The sequence below is a fragment of the Coloeus monedula genome (genome assembly GCF_965178545.1).
Source record: "Coloeus monedula genome assembly, chromosome: 2".
Classification (NCBI taxonomy): domain Eukaryota; kingdom Metazoa; phylum Chordata; class Aves; order Passeriformes; family Corvidae; genus Coloeus; species Coloeus monedula.
The window spans coordinates 18,070,467-18,087,255 of record NC_138782.1 but is presented as its reverse complement, the minus strand read 5'-3'; the positions used below and the strand labels follow the sequence as shown (position 1 = coordinate 18,087,255).

The window sequence follows — 16,789 nt, the reverse complement described above, 5'->3', positions numbered from 1 at the left end:
ACAGCACTGCAGTTTTCTCATAACCAGTGTTTATCATACTAAATCATCCTTGAAATCCAGCCACAGAAGCACAGAAAGAGGGGCTTCTGCAAGGTTTCCCTTTCAGAAATTGATCTCCTTCCCAGAGTCCAAAAACCAAAAAGAAAAAGAGCCATTAAAATGCTACTGTACATGAAATTGTACATCAGATGGCCAGGAATATGGCTCAGGTCTGCTAGAGCCACGTTAGCTCTTCTCCAGGGCTGTGTTACTGCACTGTGAGGTGGCTCCACTGCAGCTGGGCAGGTCCGAGCTGCGGTCCCACAGGACCTTCCCCCTCTGAGGATCAAATATTTTAAGCAAGCCACCCAGCCATGCAAGTGTTTCATAGTGCTGGTGATCCACTGCCTGCTTAGCAAGCACTGCTCATTTTCTAGGGCAACCTCAAACAGGTGGTTTTGGTCTCAGGTGACTTTTTTTAAGTTAAAGGGAATAACTAGAGCAAAACGGCAGTGGGCAAACGAGTGCTGAAACACCACCTTCCAGAACACTTCCAGAGAAAGGCCAGCCTGTGCTGGTGGCCAGGGCTCCTACAGCAACCAGAGTGCCCTCAAACTGGACCGAAGGAGACCACGCCGTGGGCTCTGCACTATCAGAGCTACCCCAGGTGGCTGCTCACAGCTGGTGCAGTCACTTGCTATCTCAGGCTTCTGTGCCAGCACAGAGAAGTGCAGCTTTCAGACCCTGGGGGCTGCTTCAGTTTTGCTGGAGATGTACATCCACTCTCACAGAGCTCACATGCACCCCCTGGTTTCCTGCATCTATATCACCAGCCTTGGGCACTACAATACACATCCTTTTACACAGCAGGCACAAAGTAAGCGGGCTTCCTTTTTTACCTTTTAATGTCATTGATTGCCAGCAAGGTGCGAGCGAATTGCTACAGCGCATCCCAGTGCCCCTGCACTAAATGATAAACGCCACAGCAGAATGAAAATATGAAAGATGACTTCCTGCAAGCAGAAAGGGAGTGTGAGCTTGAAAAATCTATTATTGCCCAAGGTGAAAAGAGTCAGTAGGTACAGAAACCAAAACTACGCTGCCCTCCGAGGTCATGGCGAAAAAAGATGACAGCCAGAGCATCTGAACTAAAACGAGCATCAGAATCATCTTGCTGGTAATTTGGGTGTTGAACATTGATATGAAGCTTGGTTTTTATTTTTACCTTCTTCATTAGCACTTGAAAGCGTAAGGAAACTACTTGCCATTATGTTGAGACCCTGAAAACCAAGGAAGGGACATTCATGTCAGCAACAACCTACAGCAGAAAGACACAAGGAAGAATTACTGCAAATATCCAGGCAGAAGATAATTGCTTCTCAACAGCATTTCCCCAATCACCTAAAACCCACAAGGCTTGCACCATGGTAACACATGCTGTCATTCCTTGCAAGGCTTGGGACCATATTCTGACAGCTACATTTCTGATCCTTTGTAGAGTGTTTTTTGTTGAACCACTGCCTTGGGGAGGAGGTGCAGCACGTGGCACGGTTTGCTGGCTCTGTCTCCCTACAGTGCCACTCTGGCTGCACCTGCACAGGGAGGGCAGGTCCCTAGGCAGCTCTGGATGGGGTCAGGTGGGTGCAGAGAGGTTTAAAAGCTTGGACTGTCTGCTGTGTGAGGCATCTGGGAACAGCCACACAAGGGAAACCAGCAGGCATGCTGAAAACACTGACAATCTCTGGTCTGAAGTCCACAGCAGTGGACGCATTCCGGAAGTTTTGTGCACAAATAGAAAGGTGCAGGACAGAAGATATTTCAAAATCTCAGTATGAAAAAAAATCATGTTCCTCAGGGTATAAAGCAGCATCTTCAGGCAGGCACAGACACTTTAGGAGCGCTGCCTCCCCCACCGCATGGTCCAGCAGCAGACTGGACATGGGACCAGACTGTCAGAGTGACCTGCAGCAGCCCTCCAGTGCAGATCTGCTCTTTGCCATGGCAGCTGGGCCCATTGCCAGAGTCCACAGCAACACACAGGGGAACAGTTGCCTAATTTTTGGAGAAAGAGCATATTGAAGCCACCCCCTGTACAAGCGCATCGCCCTGACAAGAAATGACTTTTCAGTGTGCAGCAGGACGGGGTGGATCAGCAGGGGAAATGTTCTCGTAGGAACAGGCTATTCTCAGCTTTTCCCTCAGCTCTCCTTGTTTAGCACAGCTGTTGTCAGTTTTCCAACTGTCCCCACAAAGACAGAACGATTACATCCTTAAGGACACTGCCACAGGCATCCAGCAGCTCAAACCAGCTGCCAAGGCACCTTTTTTCCCACAAAGGCAAAAATGCAAACACATTTTCTCACCTTTAGGAAAGCACTACTGTGCAGCTGCAGGAGCAAACACAACCTGTCATGTGCTTTACACTATTGTTTCCCTCAGCTACAGGCACTGCTGCTGGGTCAGGTGACAGGGGGACAGCATGTCAGGAGGGTAAGTCCCAGCTGCCACTACCTATGATCAGAAATTGCCACTCCCCTCTTTAACAGCAGAGGTTCGTCCCCGCACTTTGACTGGCAAAGCAGCACATGCAGGGCCCTGTCCCACCCCGTGCAAATAAAAAGCATTGCTGGCAGCTGAGGGAGACACACATACGTAAAAGTAGCACTGCAAAGCGCTCCCTGTGCACAGGAACAGTGCAGGAGCTTGGCAGGAGTAGAGAGAGGAAAGGCAACAGGCTGGGAAAGGCAGCTGCAAGGCTGGGAGAGGACCAGGAATATCTGAGAGACAACTGCTAACAAGGCTGTTTCAGCAAACAGCATCCAGAGCCAAGTTCTACCTGCAAGGGTTGCAGCCATCTCAGAAAGATGACAGCACCTCTCCCCTATATTCTAAGGCTTCAGTCCCCGAGGCTGTGTGTTTTCCTTCTTCCCAGGTCAGCAAGAGGCAAAGAACTCGATGCATAACCTCACACTACTTCAGATGCAGAGCAGCAATTGCTCTCCCTTGATTTTTCAAATAAATCTGCCCCACTGCAGCATAGCAAGACCAGTTATCTCACTGCTTTGTATCCAGAAAAATTGCTCAGCCTGTGTAGTGAGTGGATGGATGTTCGAAAACTCTTTAAATTAATGCCATGAAAACCAGCTTAAACCGTCATCGTAATCTCGCACCAAACCAGATTAAACTGCTCACACAACCCCAGACCTCAGCAATGAGGTCTTGTATCTGGAAAAGTTAGACCACAAGCAGTCCCAGTCACTTACAGGGTGGTTGTCAGCCCAGAACAGCTGCATCCACCAAGAACTAATGCAAAGTTGTTACGTTCCACAAAGCCAGGCCACCAGCATGCCGGTTCTCACCAGCAGAGAGCCAAAACTCTCCAAGGATTCAAAGTCTCCTCCAGCCACTGTCAGTGGGCAAGGACTCACCTCAGTACCTTTCCTGCCATTTCTGATTCCAGAACCACCTCAGCTCCAGTGGTGAAAAGAGACACAGAGCCACTTGGCGACTGCATTATTATTTGAGATGCACAGGCACAGCTGCAAGCTGCAACACACAGAGCTGAGTCCCGAGCTGACAGGCAGCATTCCCCAATTTGTCAGCTTGATCCCTGGAGTCATCCAACCCTGACTGGAGCCTCTGACCACAACCCAAAGGTAAACCCAACACTTTCTCATCAGGCTGGCTGCCAGGTGCTCCTGCACACAAAGAGGTTGATCCTGATCACTAAAAGGGCAGTGGAATCATAAAAGGAAAATTAATTCCGTCAGTGTTCACGCATGTCCCCTCTTTCGTTTTACCCCATGTAATCCAGTTTTCTTCATAAAAGCCTTCTAGATGGAGAGAAACAGCAGAGACCAAAAAGACCACGTGCCTGCAGCAAGCACTCAGTGCCAAGCTTTCCCAGGTGAATGAGCAAAGAGAACTTTGCATCTTTATTCCGGGCTAACAGTACATGGCCTCACTGCTCCTCAACAGCCTTGTTACTTTCTTTTGAAACTCTGATAATCTTTGCATCCCTGGCACAGCTCTGTGATAAGCAGACAAGTTCTGGAATTGCTCCTGTCCCATAGGTACATTTCTGAACAAAAAGCTAAATTGGAAGTAGCAAAAATAGCCACCCCGCCTGCTCACATGAAATCACACTACCTGTAACCCAGTTTGCAAGCAGCACTGACATATGGAGACTTAACCCTGCCTGATCTTCTCTTTCCTATATCCAGCAGCAGAGGGAGGGGGAAGTGTAGTGTAGAAGAGAAAACAGTTCAAAAGATTAGTTTTAAAATCTTGTTATCTTGCACACTTCTTCCTTTTGAGTGTTGAAGGGCATGAGAAAAACTGAATCTTCTTTGCTGCAGATACACAAGACCCTTTCTGAAGCACACAGAAGGTGCTGCCCAGAGCTGGTCCATCACTCCTGAATAACACACAAGCACCTTTCACTCTCAGACAGGCAAATCCAGTCACAGAGAACAGCTCTATCAGCCTCCAACTGCAATACAGAAATAAAAGCAGTCCGTCCTCAGCACATTGCGGACACACAGAACTGATGCACCACATCCAGAAAGGAAAGAGTGGACACAAAGAACATAAACAAAGGGGACTGAGGGAAACTGGGAATCAGGGTCAAATCAGAGAAGTGGCTCCTCTTGCTGATGGCAGCTTAATGAGGAACTCCTCGGCTAAGTAGACACTTCAAGTGCACACAGGGCCAAAGGGAAAACGGAGAAGTTCCTGGAAGAGATGACCTCTGGTGGTTTTATGCCACACGACAGAAAGGGGCATCTCTGCTCAGACTCCAGGGATCTCAGCATACACAGGAACAGGCTGTCAGTAGCAGCCATTCCAGTCCCTCACAGGAACTGCCCATTTCTAGCAACACCCAAAGCAGTTTGATGCAGCATTTTTTGATACCTTGGTGCTTGAAACAATATACTGCAAAACCAGATATATTTTTCATTACTTTATGCAACAATTGTTTTTCATTCACGTGCTTTTCCAGACCATGCATCAACTGTGCTGCTTGTACATGCAAGTCTGTTTTTGTCTTTTTAAGTAGAATGCATTTTAATTTAAAGGCCAAAAAGGTGTTAGGCAGCACTCCAACCTCTCAAACAAGCCTTTAGCGCTTCTGTTAAGAAGTAGATCAAGTATGTCCCAGTTCTGGTCTAAGTACAAGCATTATCCAACAGCAAGTTGAACATCACACCTCTTTTATGACTACTTAAATGCTTAAAGGCAGACCACTGCAACACATTAATCCCTGACACAGGGCTATAGCACAGCTTTAACAGCAGCACTGCTGTCCCCAGCACACACCCACTGATGCAATCTCGGAACACAGCAAGAGTTTGCCTAACATCTTCAGCATGACTTTTTTCCTATCCTCTCCTGCGACAAACACCTTTTCCCATTAGTCTTTCAACACTGACAGTTTTAAATATAGGTAGCATTCTTCAGCTACAATTTAAAATGCTAAATTTCAAGGAGAAAATAAACTTGTACCAGCATGCTTTCAAACTGCCTCAATGAGAGAAGCACATCAGATAAAAATCAATGTATTCTTACTTTGTAGACAGACCTCACTAATCAGGACCAGCTCAGACGTTCCAGTTAAAATGTAACTTCACCTCAGCCTCTGCTTACATTACAAAACCCCCAAAATATGCACATTATCACAACTCAGGCAGGAAGAGCAGGCCTATAGTATATTTCACTGAAGCATTACCATTCACACAGCAAACAAAAAAGATCCCTCCCACCCACCCACCTCACCCCTCCCCAGCTCTGTGCAGGTACACATGCAAAAAATTTCTGGCAAACCACAGAAGCATCTGGTTGGTAAAGACCAAAGATCATGGAGTCCAACTGTTAACCCAGCACTGCCAAGGCCACCACTGAACCATATCCCTGAGTGCCACATCTACATATACTGTCAATACCTCCAGGGTGGTGATCCTGACACTTCTCCAGGTGGCCTGTTCCCTGGTGTTGACAAGCCTTTTGGTGAAGACATTCTTCCTAACACCCAATCTAAAACTCCTCTGGTACAATTTGAGGCTGTTTCTTCTTGTCCTATCACTTGTTATTTGGGAGAAGAGACTGTTGCCCACCCTGCTACAACCTCCTTCCAGGGAGTTGTAGAGAGAGATCAGGTTTCCCCAGAGCTTCCTTTTCTTCTAGGCTGAACACTGCTAGCTCCTCAGCTGCTCCTCAGACTTGTGCTCCAGACCCTTCCCCAGCTCCACTGCCCTTCCCTGGAGTCTCTCCACCCCCTCCATGTGTTTCCTGTAGTGAGGGGCCCCGAACTGGACACAGCACTTGAGGTGTGGCCTCACCAGTGCCCAGGGGGACAATCACTGCCCCAGTCCTGTTGGCCACAATGGCTGATACAGGCCAGGATGTCATTGGCCTTCCTGGCTACCTGGACACACTTAGATGTTTTTCTTCTAATGGAGCACTAACATGGCATTACTAAATCTTTAGTGAATTAATTAATATAATTGCATCACATGAAAAAGAATCATGGTCTAGGACAAGGATTTTGTGTACTCACTGCTGCTTTCCAAGGCTCTGGCAATTGTTTGACATCTCAACTGTTAAGACTTTCTAGCCCACTTCTGGTAAAATATTACAGATTTTGTTTGTGCAGTCAATAGTTCTTGATAGGAAAAAACCATTTTATTGTAAACTTCTAAAAGGACAAAATGATCCCAACTAAAGCAGGAATCTGGCACGTAATACGCTCAGAATTTTTTACAAAATAATTACAATCCAAGAAAAAATGCCTACATAAATCAGTACAAGTATCATGAAGTATAAAAGCTACAAGACAAGAAAATTATAGTTCTTTCAATACAAAATACACTTCAAGAGCTGTATCCTGTTCTCACACATTTCATGATGTAACTTTCGTTCGAGAAATTATTTCATTCACAAAACTGTTGTTCTTTGCCAGCACATCATTTCTCAGCTGTTTCAACTTGACTTTGATGTCTTCTTCTGACATATCTGTCAGGGGCAATGCTTTCACTTGACAAAGAAAATCCTCAATTATCTTTTCACCTTCCTGAAATGGAGAGAAGAGAAGGAAAAGAAAAACAGCAAGGATGTTTAGATTGCAAGCAGGAATTTTCCAAATTCCCTACAGATACAAAGTATTGTTCATCAGCAGAAACTCAGTGCAGGCAAAAATCATGGTTATCTTTGTCCTTGCTATCAAGTTCTAAACACCAGAACAAACCACTTATGCTGGTACCGGGAGTTCTTTTTCAGTCCATGAGCAAAAAGCACAAGTTGATCAGCATAAACACAATATTGAACATTATGATCTCCTATAAATGTTCCACATTTAATTCCAGTGTGCAGCCACATGAGGTGGGGACTGCCAGCAATAATAGCACCAGAATGGTCATATTACCCAAACTAGTTACTTTTAGAAGGGACTGTCAATCAAAAGCAATGTTTCAATATGCAAAAGGAAAGAACAAATTGTAACCAAGCAACTGGAGAGTGGCCGTCACCAAGGAGAACAGATGATAATTAAGCTTTATGCATATGCTTTTACACAAACAGGCAAAGTGGAACTTCTAAACAATCTGACTTGAATAGCAAGAACAAACATTGCAATGAACAGTATTCAGAATCCCTGTATTGGAAACAATTGGTCCAGAATGCAGAAGTTTGTCCTCTGCATTTTAGAATTCTACTGAAAAGTTTACTTAGTTTTCCTCTTATCATTTAAGACTGATGCAGAAGTTTTCAGTGCAGAAGTTTCCAAAAAGTAATAGCACCCTTTTCCCTCTACACATGATGTTAACCAAGGCAGACAAATTCTCTGGGTGAGAAATCTAAAGCTCTGCCATTCTATTGCCTAGAGAGTTTATGGAATATTATGTATTACTGAAACACTAAAGAATAAAACGTGATGCTGTATTTGTCACAAGTGTTTGCAATGTCAATTTAATTTACACCAACTTAGGACCATGCAGCCAGGTCCAACTAATCTGAAAATTCATTCACCATGACACCTGACAGAAGAAAGGTAATAGTGGAGCAACTGAGGTAGTTGGAGGGAAAGCCTTCTGGCAGTAAAAAGTAGAACAAACCAGAGATTGTTCACCTAAAGCATCAGATCCACTTACTGAGCTAGAACAACAAATGCAGTTGACCTCTGAAAGTGAAAATAAAGTAACAGGGAACAGCCTCTGTCTAGAGCAAAGGCTTTTTAAATGTAGGAAGTATACTGGATATGGACTAACACTTCAAGACTTCCATACACTGCTGTATTACCAAGGCTGTGGTACAATGCTGTGAAGGTTCAGGCTGACTGCTGGGACACAGAACTGTGCTCTGGAAGCAGGTTTGTATGCACACAGCAAGGAGGACCCAACTGCTGACAAAAACCAATGAAAGCCACAAAGCAGAAGCATGTGGATTTCCCAGGAGGCTGCCACAGATGTCACTGTGGACTCTTACTCCAGCAATAAGATGACACAGGATATTCTGAAAAAGCTTCCTGCAGCCTTTGCTGTCCTTTACACTACCTGCTAACAAAGCTTCTTTAAAGAAACTTCATTTTGTGACACCTGTACATCAGACATTCCACGTACTGATTGCCATGTTCTTTGATATGATCAGCTTCTGAGATGTGACAGTTCCGATGGGACATGGAAGGCCACAGAGGAGAAGGCTGGGTGGGTATTCAGCTTTTCTCTGGTGTGAACAGATCTGATCACACTGGGCTCTAAGAACTCGGCACTAATGAACACTCAAATAAGGGGAAGCAAAACCAGGTGTGACCCAACTGCAGAGCCAAGAATATTCTACACAATGGTAACAGAAGCTGTTATCTTAAGTCCCAAGAAACTTTGCATACAAATTAAATAGTCAACAAAAGTGATGAACACAAAGTTCCTGTTTGGTTCACAGCATAAATAAAACTCCACTGGACAGGCACACATATATAACTCAAGTATAACTCAATCTGTACTGCTGGGCATTATTCTTTGAGGAAAAAAAAATAGTTTCCATCTCATGACTATATTTTTAGATAAAATTCTTGCCTATGTTAACTTGAAATTAATCTAAATCAAAACCCACTATCCCTGAACATCTCTTCAACTCCTTATGAACATCATAGCCAAGATATTTTGTTACAGAAAAACGCATTATAGGTAATTATCCTCAAGCTTTGGGGGAATCGGAATCCTTAAACGATTTTGCTTCAGCTATTCCAGCAAAACAAATTTTAAAAATTATTTCTGATAGCACACCTCTCTTTCTCTGTATAATTTCTTGGCTGGTGGTTCTCCTTCAGATTCCTTGGACTTCCCAATGTTTTGGAACTCCTCCAGCTCCAATGCTTTCTCTCTTGCACTTTCTATCACGTGTTTTGGGAAAGCTGCCAACTCTGCTACATGTATTCCAAAACTCTGGTCACAGACACCTGGAAGCAGAGAAAAAAACCCCAACAGTTAAGAATTCACAGAAGATAATATGGCTACTCAGAGATTATATGGACATGCTTGTAATAGTTCTCTGTTCTGAAGAATTAAGTGCGTGACTTGATTTGGTTCTCCCCAACACTTTCTGATTTACTTTTTCTACTAAAAATGGTAACACAGAATAAAGAATACACTCTTACTTAATTAAGCTCTATTAGAGCAGTAATTGCAGCTCCAAAGTGCTTCAGGAAGAAATTGAAAACTCTTCAGACAGAGAATTTCCCTCTCATACTTGAAATTGAACAATGATTTTTATTAAAGCAGCACAGTCTGTAGAATATAATAATTTGCGTGCTTTTTAATAGATATTTCTCACATTTACTCTATACCTATATAAATACATGTATGCATGTGTATAGACAAACATTAAAAATGCTGCATTCTCAATCATCCCTCTCCTCCTTTGCATCTGTACCAAATAACTCCTCAGTCTCCAGGAGTCATCATCTTTAATTATATCAAAATCTCTCAAGTGCAACTTCACACTTACTCCAATTAATACACTGTTTATAACATGTGTTTGAGAAAAGTCCTCATAATTGCTCAAAATACGTAAATTATACACAGTTACATAAAACAATTTTCACTTCAGTATTAAAAGCCCTCTGATAAAATCTATCAACTCTTATTTGCTTACATTATCATAATTCCATTTGTTCCCCCACATATATTACTACATCCTTTTAATTCTGGTTTCCATCAAGGAGCTAAGAATAAATTAATTACACTTGCAAAATGACAGTTGTTTTTGGGTTTTTCAACTAATCATCTATTAAATACTGAGTAACTGAAGAATAGGTGAAGGAAGATTTAGCATTTCGACTTCTCCTGTTTTATTAACCTTGTAATCTCTCAGGTTTCTTAAAGGAAATTAACACATTTAAGCAGAAATCAGTCTTCTTGATTTTGTATAAAAAAGACACACCTCCCCAGACTCAAATCTAACTCAGTTCTCAGCTCAGAGAATCCTGAGCAGAGGCCTGGAGAACGGTACTTCATGTGTTTCCTCTTCCAGTGATTCTGTCACACTTGAAGCATGAGGACAGGGTTTAAAACACTGTATAAAAGTCCCTTGTCATGCTTTTCAGATTTAGTTATACGTTTCAAATGACATCAAACCTGTTATTTGTTTCAAAACACAGCTGTATCCGAGCTGCCTATACGCACATGCTTGATGGAGCAACATAACAATTCCAAAAGGGAAACACTAAATGCAAAAAACTTTGGTGCAAGATGGGTATCTAATTAGAGTCCAGCTATTTAAAGATGAAGATTTCATAGTGTTGTATCTCCTCTGACAGAAGTTTAAGTAGATAGATAAAAAATATTGTGTCTCCATGCTCAATAGCACTTCCAGGAAAATGGATGGAATGAAAAGACATTGCATGTACAAAAAGATGTGTATGACTGAAAATGGCACAACTGATTGAAGAAAAATATTAAACTGGGCTTCTACAGTTTTTATCAGGACCAGAATGGCTGAATTAGTACAGGTTTTAAAAACAAAAGGAGTGGGTTGAAGAAAGAGAACTCACCCAACTGTCTGGGGAATATTAGGGGGTTTTACTGTACGAGCTGCTGTTCCATAAGATTTAGAAGGTAGAAGGTTTTGATATAGTGTATACTGATTCCCTCCTCAACCAACATGCTCAAAATAAGGCATCTAAATAAAGATGGCTTGTTTGAAGATTCTGTACATCACCATCTCTTGCTGCACCAAAACCACTCACAGTTTCAATGTACACTTGCAGCAGTTTATGACTGTTTTTCTTCAGTTCCAATGCCACACTAAATCACTTTTAAGCACCAGTTTGAGCAAGGCTTTCAGAAGGCTCTGAACCTTCACTTGGTGGAAGGAGCTCAACATGTGCTGGAGAAGATGGGAAACAACAAACTAGGAAAGAACCACAGACACCTCCTCTCCACTGGGACAGGCTGGGGACCAAGGCCACAGTGCTCTGGACTAATATTCAAGCAAAGTGCACCAAGAGTGCCCATCTCAAAGGAATAAAGATCCCAAAAGACAAGGACACAGAGTTAAAAGATACAAGGCTGTGGCAGACAGAGGTAACCCACCCAGCTTTGAGCAGACTCTCAGCAAAGCCAGAGGAGAGCAGTACTTCTGCTGTGATTCCCCTTGCTCAGAGCAGTCGCCCAAGCTTTACAGAAAAGTACCCAAAACCTAACTGCAAGATTATAGCCAGAGGGGAATACAAAATTAGAAGTGGTCATACATGTAATCTAAGGGCAAGAAATGAAGTCATTTAATGGATTTAAAACGAGAAGAAATGAGTAAGAAATAGTCAATCAGTAATGCCATAGGAGTAAAACCAGCAAGGTAACAGATCCAGGATAGCCAGAGTGTTCTACAGTAACCCTGTTCTACCCACCCAAGTGTCATCTAACTCATTCCTTTGTTGTGGAACTCAGAGGAGGAAAATTAAGAGGTACACAGAGTAAGAAGGAGTACTCTGCCCACATTTTAAATCAAAATCTCAGCCCCAAGGTTGCCAACCGGACTGAAATGCTCTAGTGAGAACAATCCAAAATCACTGTACAGTTCACAGCTAAATTAGAATGCCATAAATGGGAACACCTTGCAAGCCACAGTTACAGCTCTGCTTAATTTAGCAATAAATACAGGCTCCTGCTGAAGGGAGAAAAAACAAGTGATGGGGGATATAGAGAAGCAGAAGGAATAGATGAAATTTATGCCTAATTAAAAATTGTTTAATTTAATACTGAAAGGAATAACTGGATCCACTAAAAGGTTTTAATTAAATACATCTAACTGATCTTACACTAACAAAACAGCCTACTTGTTGTTTCACTATGATGCCATTTGCTAAAAATTAACCATATGATTTTTCCTACATCAAATTACTGCATAAATTGGGCAACATAAGACTAAGTCTTATTATAATGATATAGACATTATTAAAAACTATCAGCACATAAAAGGTGCACTCATTTCTTTTAAAAGAGCGGTTTAAAAAGTTTAAGTCTCTTACATCAGCAGGTTGAAATGGCTGATTTAGGAAAACAGAAAATAACAGTCTGGAACCCTTCTCTCCGTCTTTCAGAAAGAAAAGGGAAACAACTCAGTAACATCAACTTGAATGGCAGAAATAGCCTAGAAATCATCACAAATAATCATCAACATCACCACCAACTGTGTTCACACATGGACAGAGCTCCTGTCATACACACTGTCTATGGACAGAGAAAAACATATGTATTATAAACCCTAAGCCTCAAGTATGACATGAGTTTTTGGGGGGCATTTTTTTCCATTAAGATTTTTCTTCCCCAGGGCAAAATGAAGTTTAGACACAGTCTTACCTTCCTTGACACGATAAAGCATCGTCAGTGTGTCATCGCTGGTCAGAGCAGTGACATGGAGGTTATTTACTGTTGGCACCTGGTCAGCAAGAGCTGTCAGTTCATGGAAGTGTGTAGCAAACATGGCAAACCCACAGATTTTGCTGGCAATGTATTCTGAGATAGCCCACGCTAAGCCAAAGCCATCATAGGTAGAAGTTCCTCTTCCCAGCTCATCGATAATTATCAGGGAGTTTTCAGTTGCTGTCCTAAAACCACAAGAGCATTTTGTAACGTTTGATAGCAGCATGAGCTCTGGATATTGGAGTACCACAAGTTATGCTGTGGATGCAGAGCATGGAACAGGCAAAAGACCCTTCTTAGTTACATATATAGTGCAGACACAGCACCACACAGATTATTCCAAATTAGGTCCTTTGTCCCATTTGAACTTTGGCCTCTTGGTAGCAGCTCTGTATTGACCACTGGAATAAACAGAAGGCTACTTCAGGAACTTATGAACAAGCTAAAAAGAACTTGAGATCCTCCATTAAGATTCCCCACAAAAGAAAAATCCTAAATGCACCTTAAATGCGCCTCCTTTCCCATCAACCCCAACCAACGCAATCGAACAAAAACACAAGACTTGCCTAAGGATTGAAGCAGTTTCCAGCATTTCAGCCATGAAAGTGGACACTCCTTTCAGCTGGCTGTCTCCTGCTCCCACCCGAGCCAGGATACAATCCACAATGGTTATCTCTGCGGACTCACACGGCACAAAACACCCAATTTGGGCCATAAGAACAATCACCCCTGTCTGTCGGATATATGTTGATTTTCCCCCCATGTTAGGGCCTAAAGAAGAAATTTTCCAAGAATTATTTTAAAAAGCATCATCTTTTTACAATTCAACAGCTCTTTTAAAGGAGAACAGGCTCTAAATTAAAACAAAGAGTGTTTAAACTTATTACTGTCTCGCCAGAAAAGAGCAGCAAACTTGTCTAACAGGTGCAACAAGTGGCTCTAGGACTAACAAGGCTTGCTTGTTTGTCTTACTGAATGCTCCTTTTTCAAAAGAAAGGTGATCAGAGAACATTACGGGCCTTCATAAGTTTTGGGACTTTTCAAAAGTATAAGCAGTCATCTAAAACATGCATTCATGCCTAAAACTAATAAGCTTTAAATTAAAAACTATCAGTATTTATTTCTGCTTAAGAATTATAATAATTTGTTTTCACCTCAAACAACTATTAAAATTTCTCTATAAAAATGAAACAGCTTAGTTACAGCCTGGGTACCAGCTAATGGGTGACTTAGAATCAGCAAACCCAGATATTAATTAGTTATTTGTAACTGAAGTACAAATGAAATAAAAAGTATTATCCAGAAAACTGATCATTAAAACCAATTTTACGCTTTTGCTAACCAGAAAAAGAAGCGTGTTGCCATGCATTTATTCAGGGTTTCAGTTTTTCTTTTTGATTATGTTAGAAGTACTCATTAATCATTCTCTAATTTCAGATCTTTGCTACTCAGAACGTATGTCAAGGACATCTGGATGGAAATTAAGATCCAATTAAATCTATAAACACTAAAAATGTTTTGGTGTGTAGTAAAATTATCTTAATTACACCAGAGAAAAGGGTAAAAAATGGTACAGTCATTGAAACATGCTTTGCATTTAAAATCAACTTTAATACTTCACAAAGAAAACACTAACAAAGAGGATGCTTAAAATCTTGCCTCCAAAAAGTGCCTACGTGGCTACAGTACAATTGATGCCTAGTGGAATTTTCCACATCAATTTAGCAGGGTCAGGCTTTCCAGCTCCTGAGGTTGCCTAGCTTGTGGAGTTACATTCACTAAGGCCTTACTTTAAGGAAGGACAATTTTTTTATTTTCTACTGTCCTAGCAGCTTCTTTTTTCTTCACAAATGACTCTCTGTAAATTAGTGATCAACTTCTCCAAACAGCGCACTACAACGGAAGTCACAGTAACCAATTCCATCACTATTAGTTTGGATGATGAGAAATATGCCTGTATGTGCAGAAACATGTAGAATATCCACAGTCAAAGGTAACATTTCACATTAACATTGTGAACACTTTTTTTAAAAAAAAATATAATCAATAATAGCAATAAATAATAGCTTACAAATACCCTCCCTTCTTTTCCAGAGCTAACTCTTATTCCCCATGCAGAAAGATAAGTAATTCAGTAGCTGCTCACCCTTGATGTTAGAAATTGTTTTGACAGAATTTTATTAGGTTGCTGATTTGTTTTGGTGGTTGTTGTTTGGTTTTTTTTAAAAAGACATCATTCTTGGAAATACTCAAGACATTTATAAAGCAAATAACAAAAAAGAGAACCGTAGTATTTACCAGTAATAATGTGGAACATCTGCTTGCCCTTCTCAAACGTAATGTCATTGGGGATGAAGGCCACCTCATCCTGCACTTCGATGCAGGGATGCCTGGCACCCTTCAGCACAATCCTGCCTTGTCCCTTCTCCAGAATGACGGGACGGACGTAGGGCACCGGGGCCCCGTTTGACACGTGAGCGAAGCTGACAATGGCATCCAGCTGAGCTATCACATCATTCATCGTCTGGATGGGCTCTGCATAACCTGGTTTGCATTGAGGAGATAGAAATTCAGTGCCATTAGCCAACCATTCTTTTGCTTCAGCTGAGAAGGTACCTTGAAGCCTATGCTGAGTCCATCAAGTTAATTCACCTGCAGTAACAATTTTGCTCAAGATGGAAGTCACCTCCTGTGAGTCTAGGATGCATTCCTAAAGTTTCCGTGCCTTGAATACCAAGGGGACCTCTTCAGACTAAGGAGGAAGAGGTGAGGCCATGTTGATTATTTTCCCTCATCTGGAAATCCAGTATGTTTCCTTCCTGAATAATACACTGGATTCTGATGCTCATGCAAGCAAACACACCAGAGAGACAGCACAGGCAGTTCAGACACAGCAGCCATCTATGTTTATGTGACTGATGGGAGGGAGAGGTCTGTCAGATACAGTGCCTGTGACACCAGACTAAATGGCTTCCCCCAGTACCAACCTTAAAGCTTTGGTATTTGGTTTTTTTCAGTGAAAGCGGTAAGGGACTGGTCTAGAGCCCAAATTCCCCAGTGTCTCTTCTGCTTTTGGTGAAGGATAATAAAAAATGTCCTGTAAGTAGGCAATCTTGGGGCAAAATATATGGAAATAACTTAGGAAACCAATAATTTGTATTGCCATATAAGCAATGATTAACTTGATCTTATATTGCATATCAATGTTCTTACAGACCTCAGGTCCCACTCCTTCAGTTCTCTGTTGTCCTTCACCTCTTCTGCTGTTAGGGTGAAGGTGCCCAGAGTCAGGGAGGTAGGTGGAGGACAGATGTGGCCTTTATAGCCTTGTTTTTGTTCCTATTACAGGATTAGCATTTGCACACATCTCATCACTGCACATTTGCAGAAATGCCAGGAAAGGGTCTGGCGACAGAAGACAATTCATATTTCAAACTTGCAACAGCTGTCTGAAAGCCACACCTCACTTTTCACACCACCTCTCTGGGCAATGTTACAGTTTGTAGAAGACCCTCAAAGGAACCGCAGTTCCTCCCAGCACTCCGGACTGTGACACACACCAAGAGTGGCACACTCACCTGAAGCAATGTTAATGATTTCCTTAACAATTGCATCCTGAGCCTCTTCATACTCTTCCCTGTTCCTTATGTACTCATCATTGATGGCGCTCAGTTTGCTGTGAACAAAACAAGAGTATTTAGAAGCTGTGGTGTCCTGCCTTCACCTACAATGCCAAACTTTTGGCTTCCTCATCTGTGAGTCAATACCAGGTGTCCCCACCTGTTTTAACAGCAAAGACCACAAAGCAACTGACCTACTATTCATCCACACCAAGACAGCCTCCAGATTAATTCCAAGTTTAAGATCACCCACAATGGCCAAACCAGAAATTCTAGCAT

The 16,789-nt window shown here is 42.2% G+C and overlaps 1 protein-coding gene across 1 annotated transcript in view; it reads right to left on the bottom strand.

Moving 5' to 3' along the window:
* Window positions 1-6,647: 6,647 nt before the first annotated feature.
* The window catches only part of MSH2 (mutS homolog 2), a 45,581-nt gene continuing 35,439 nt past the window's right edge, over window positions 6,648-16,789 (bottom strand). The window contains exons 11-16 of the mRNA XM_082299261.1: window positions 16,469-16,566; window positions 15,189-15,434; window positions 13,457-13,661; window positions 12,828-13,075; window positions 9,255-9,427; window positions 6,648-7,048 (exon numbers count right to left, since the gene is read on the bottom strand). Coding sequence (XP_082155387.1) covers window positions 6,878-7,048; window positions 9,255-9,427; window positions 12,828-13,075; window positions 13,457-13,661; window positions 15,189-15,434; window positions 16,469-16,566 — 1,141 coding nt within the window. The 3' untranslated portion in view covers window positions 6,648-6,877. The remainder of the gene's footprint in view (window positions 7,049-9,254; window positions 9,428-12,827; window positions 13,076-13,456; window positions 13,662-15,188; window positions 15,435-16,468; window positions 16,567-16,789) is intronic.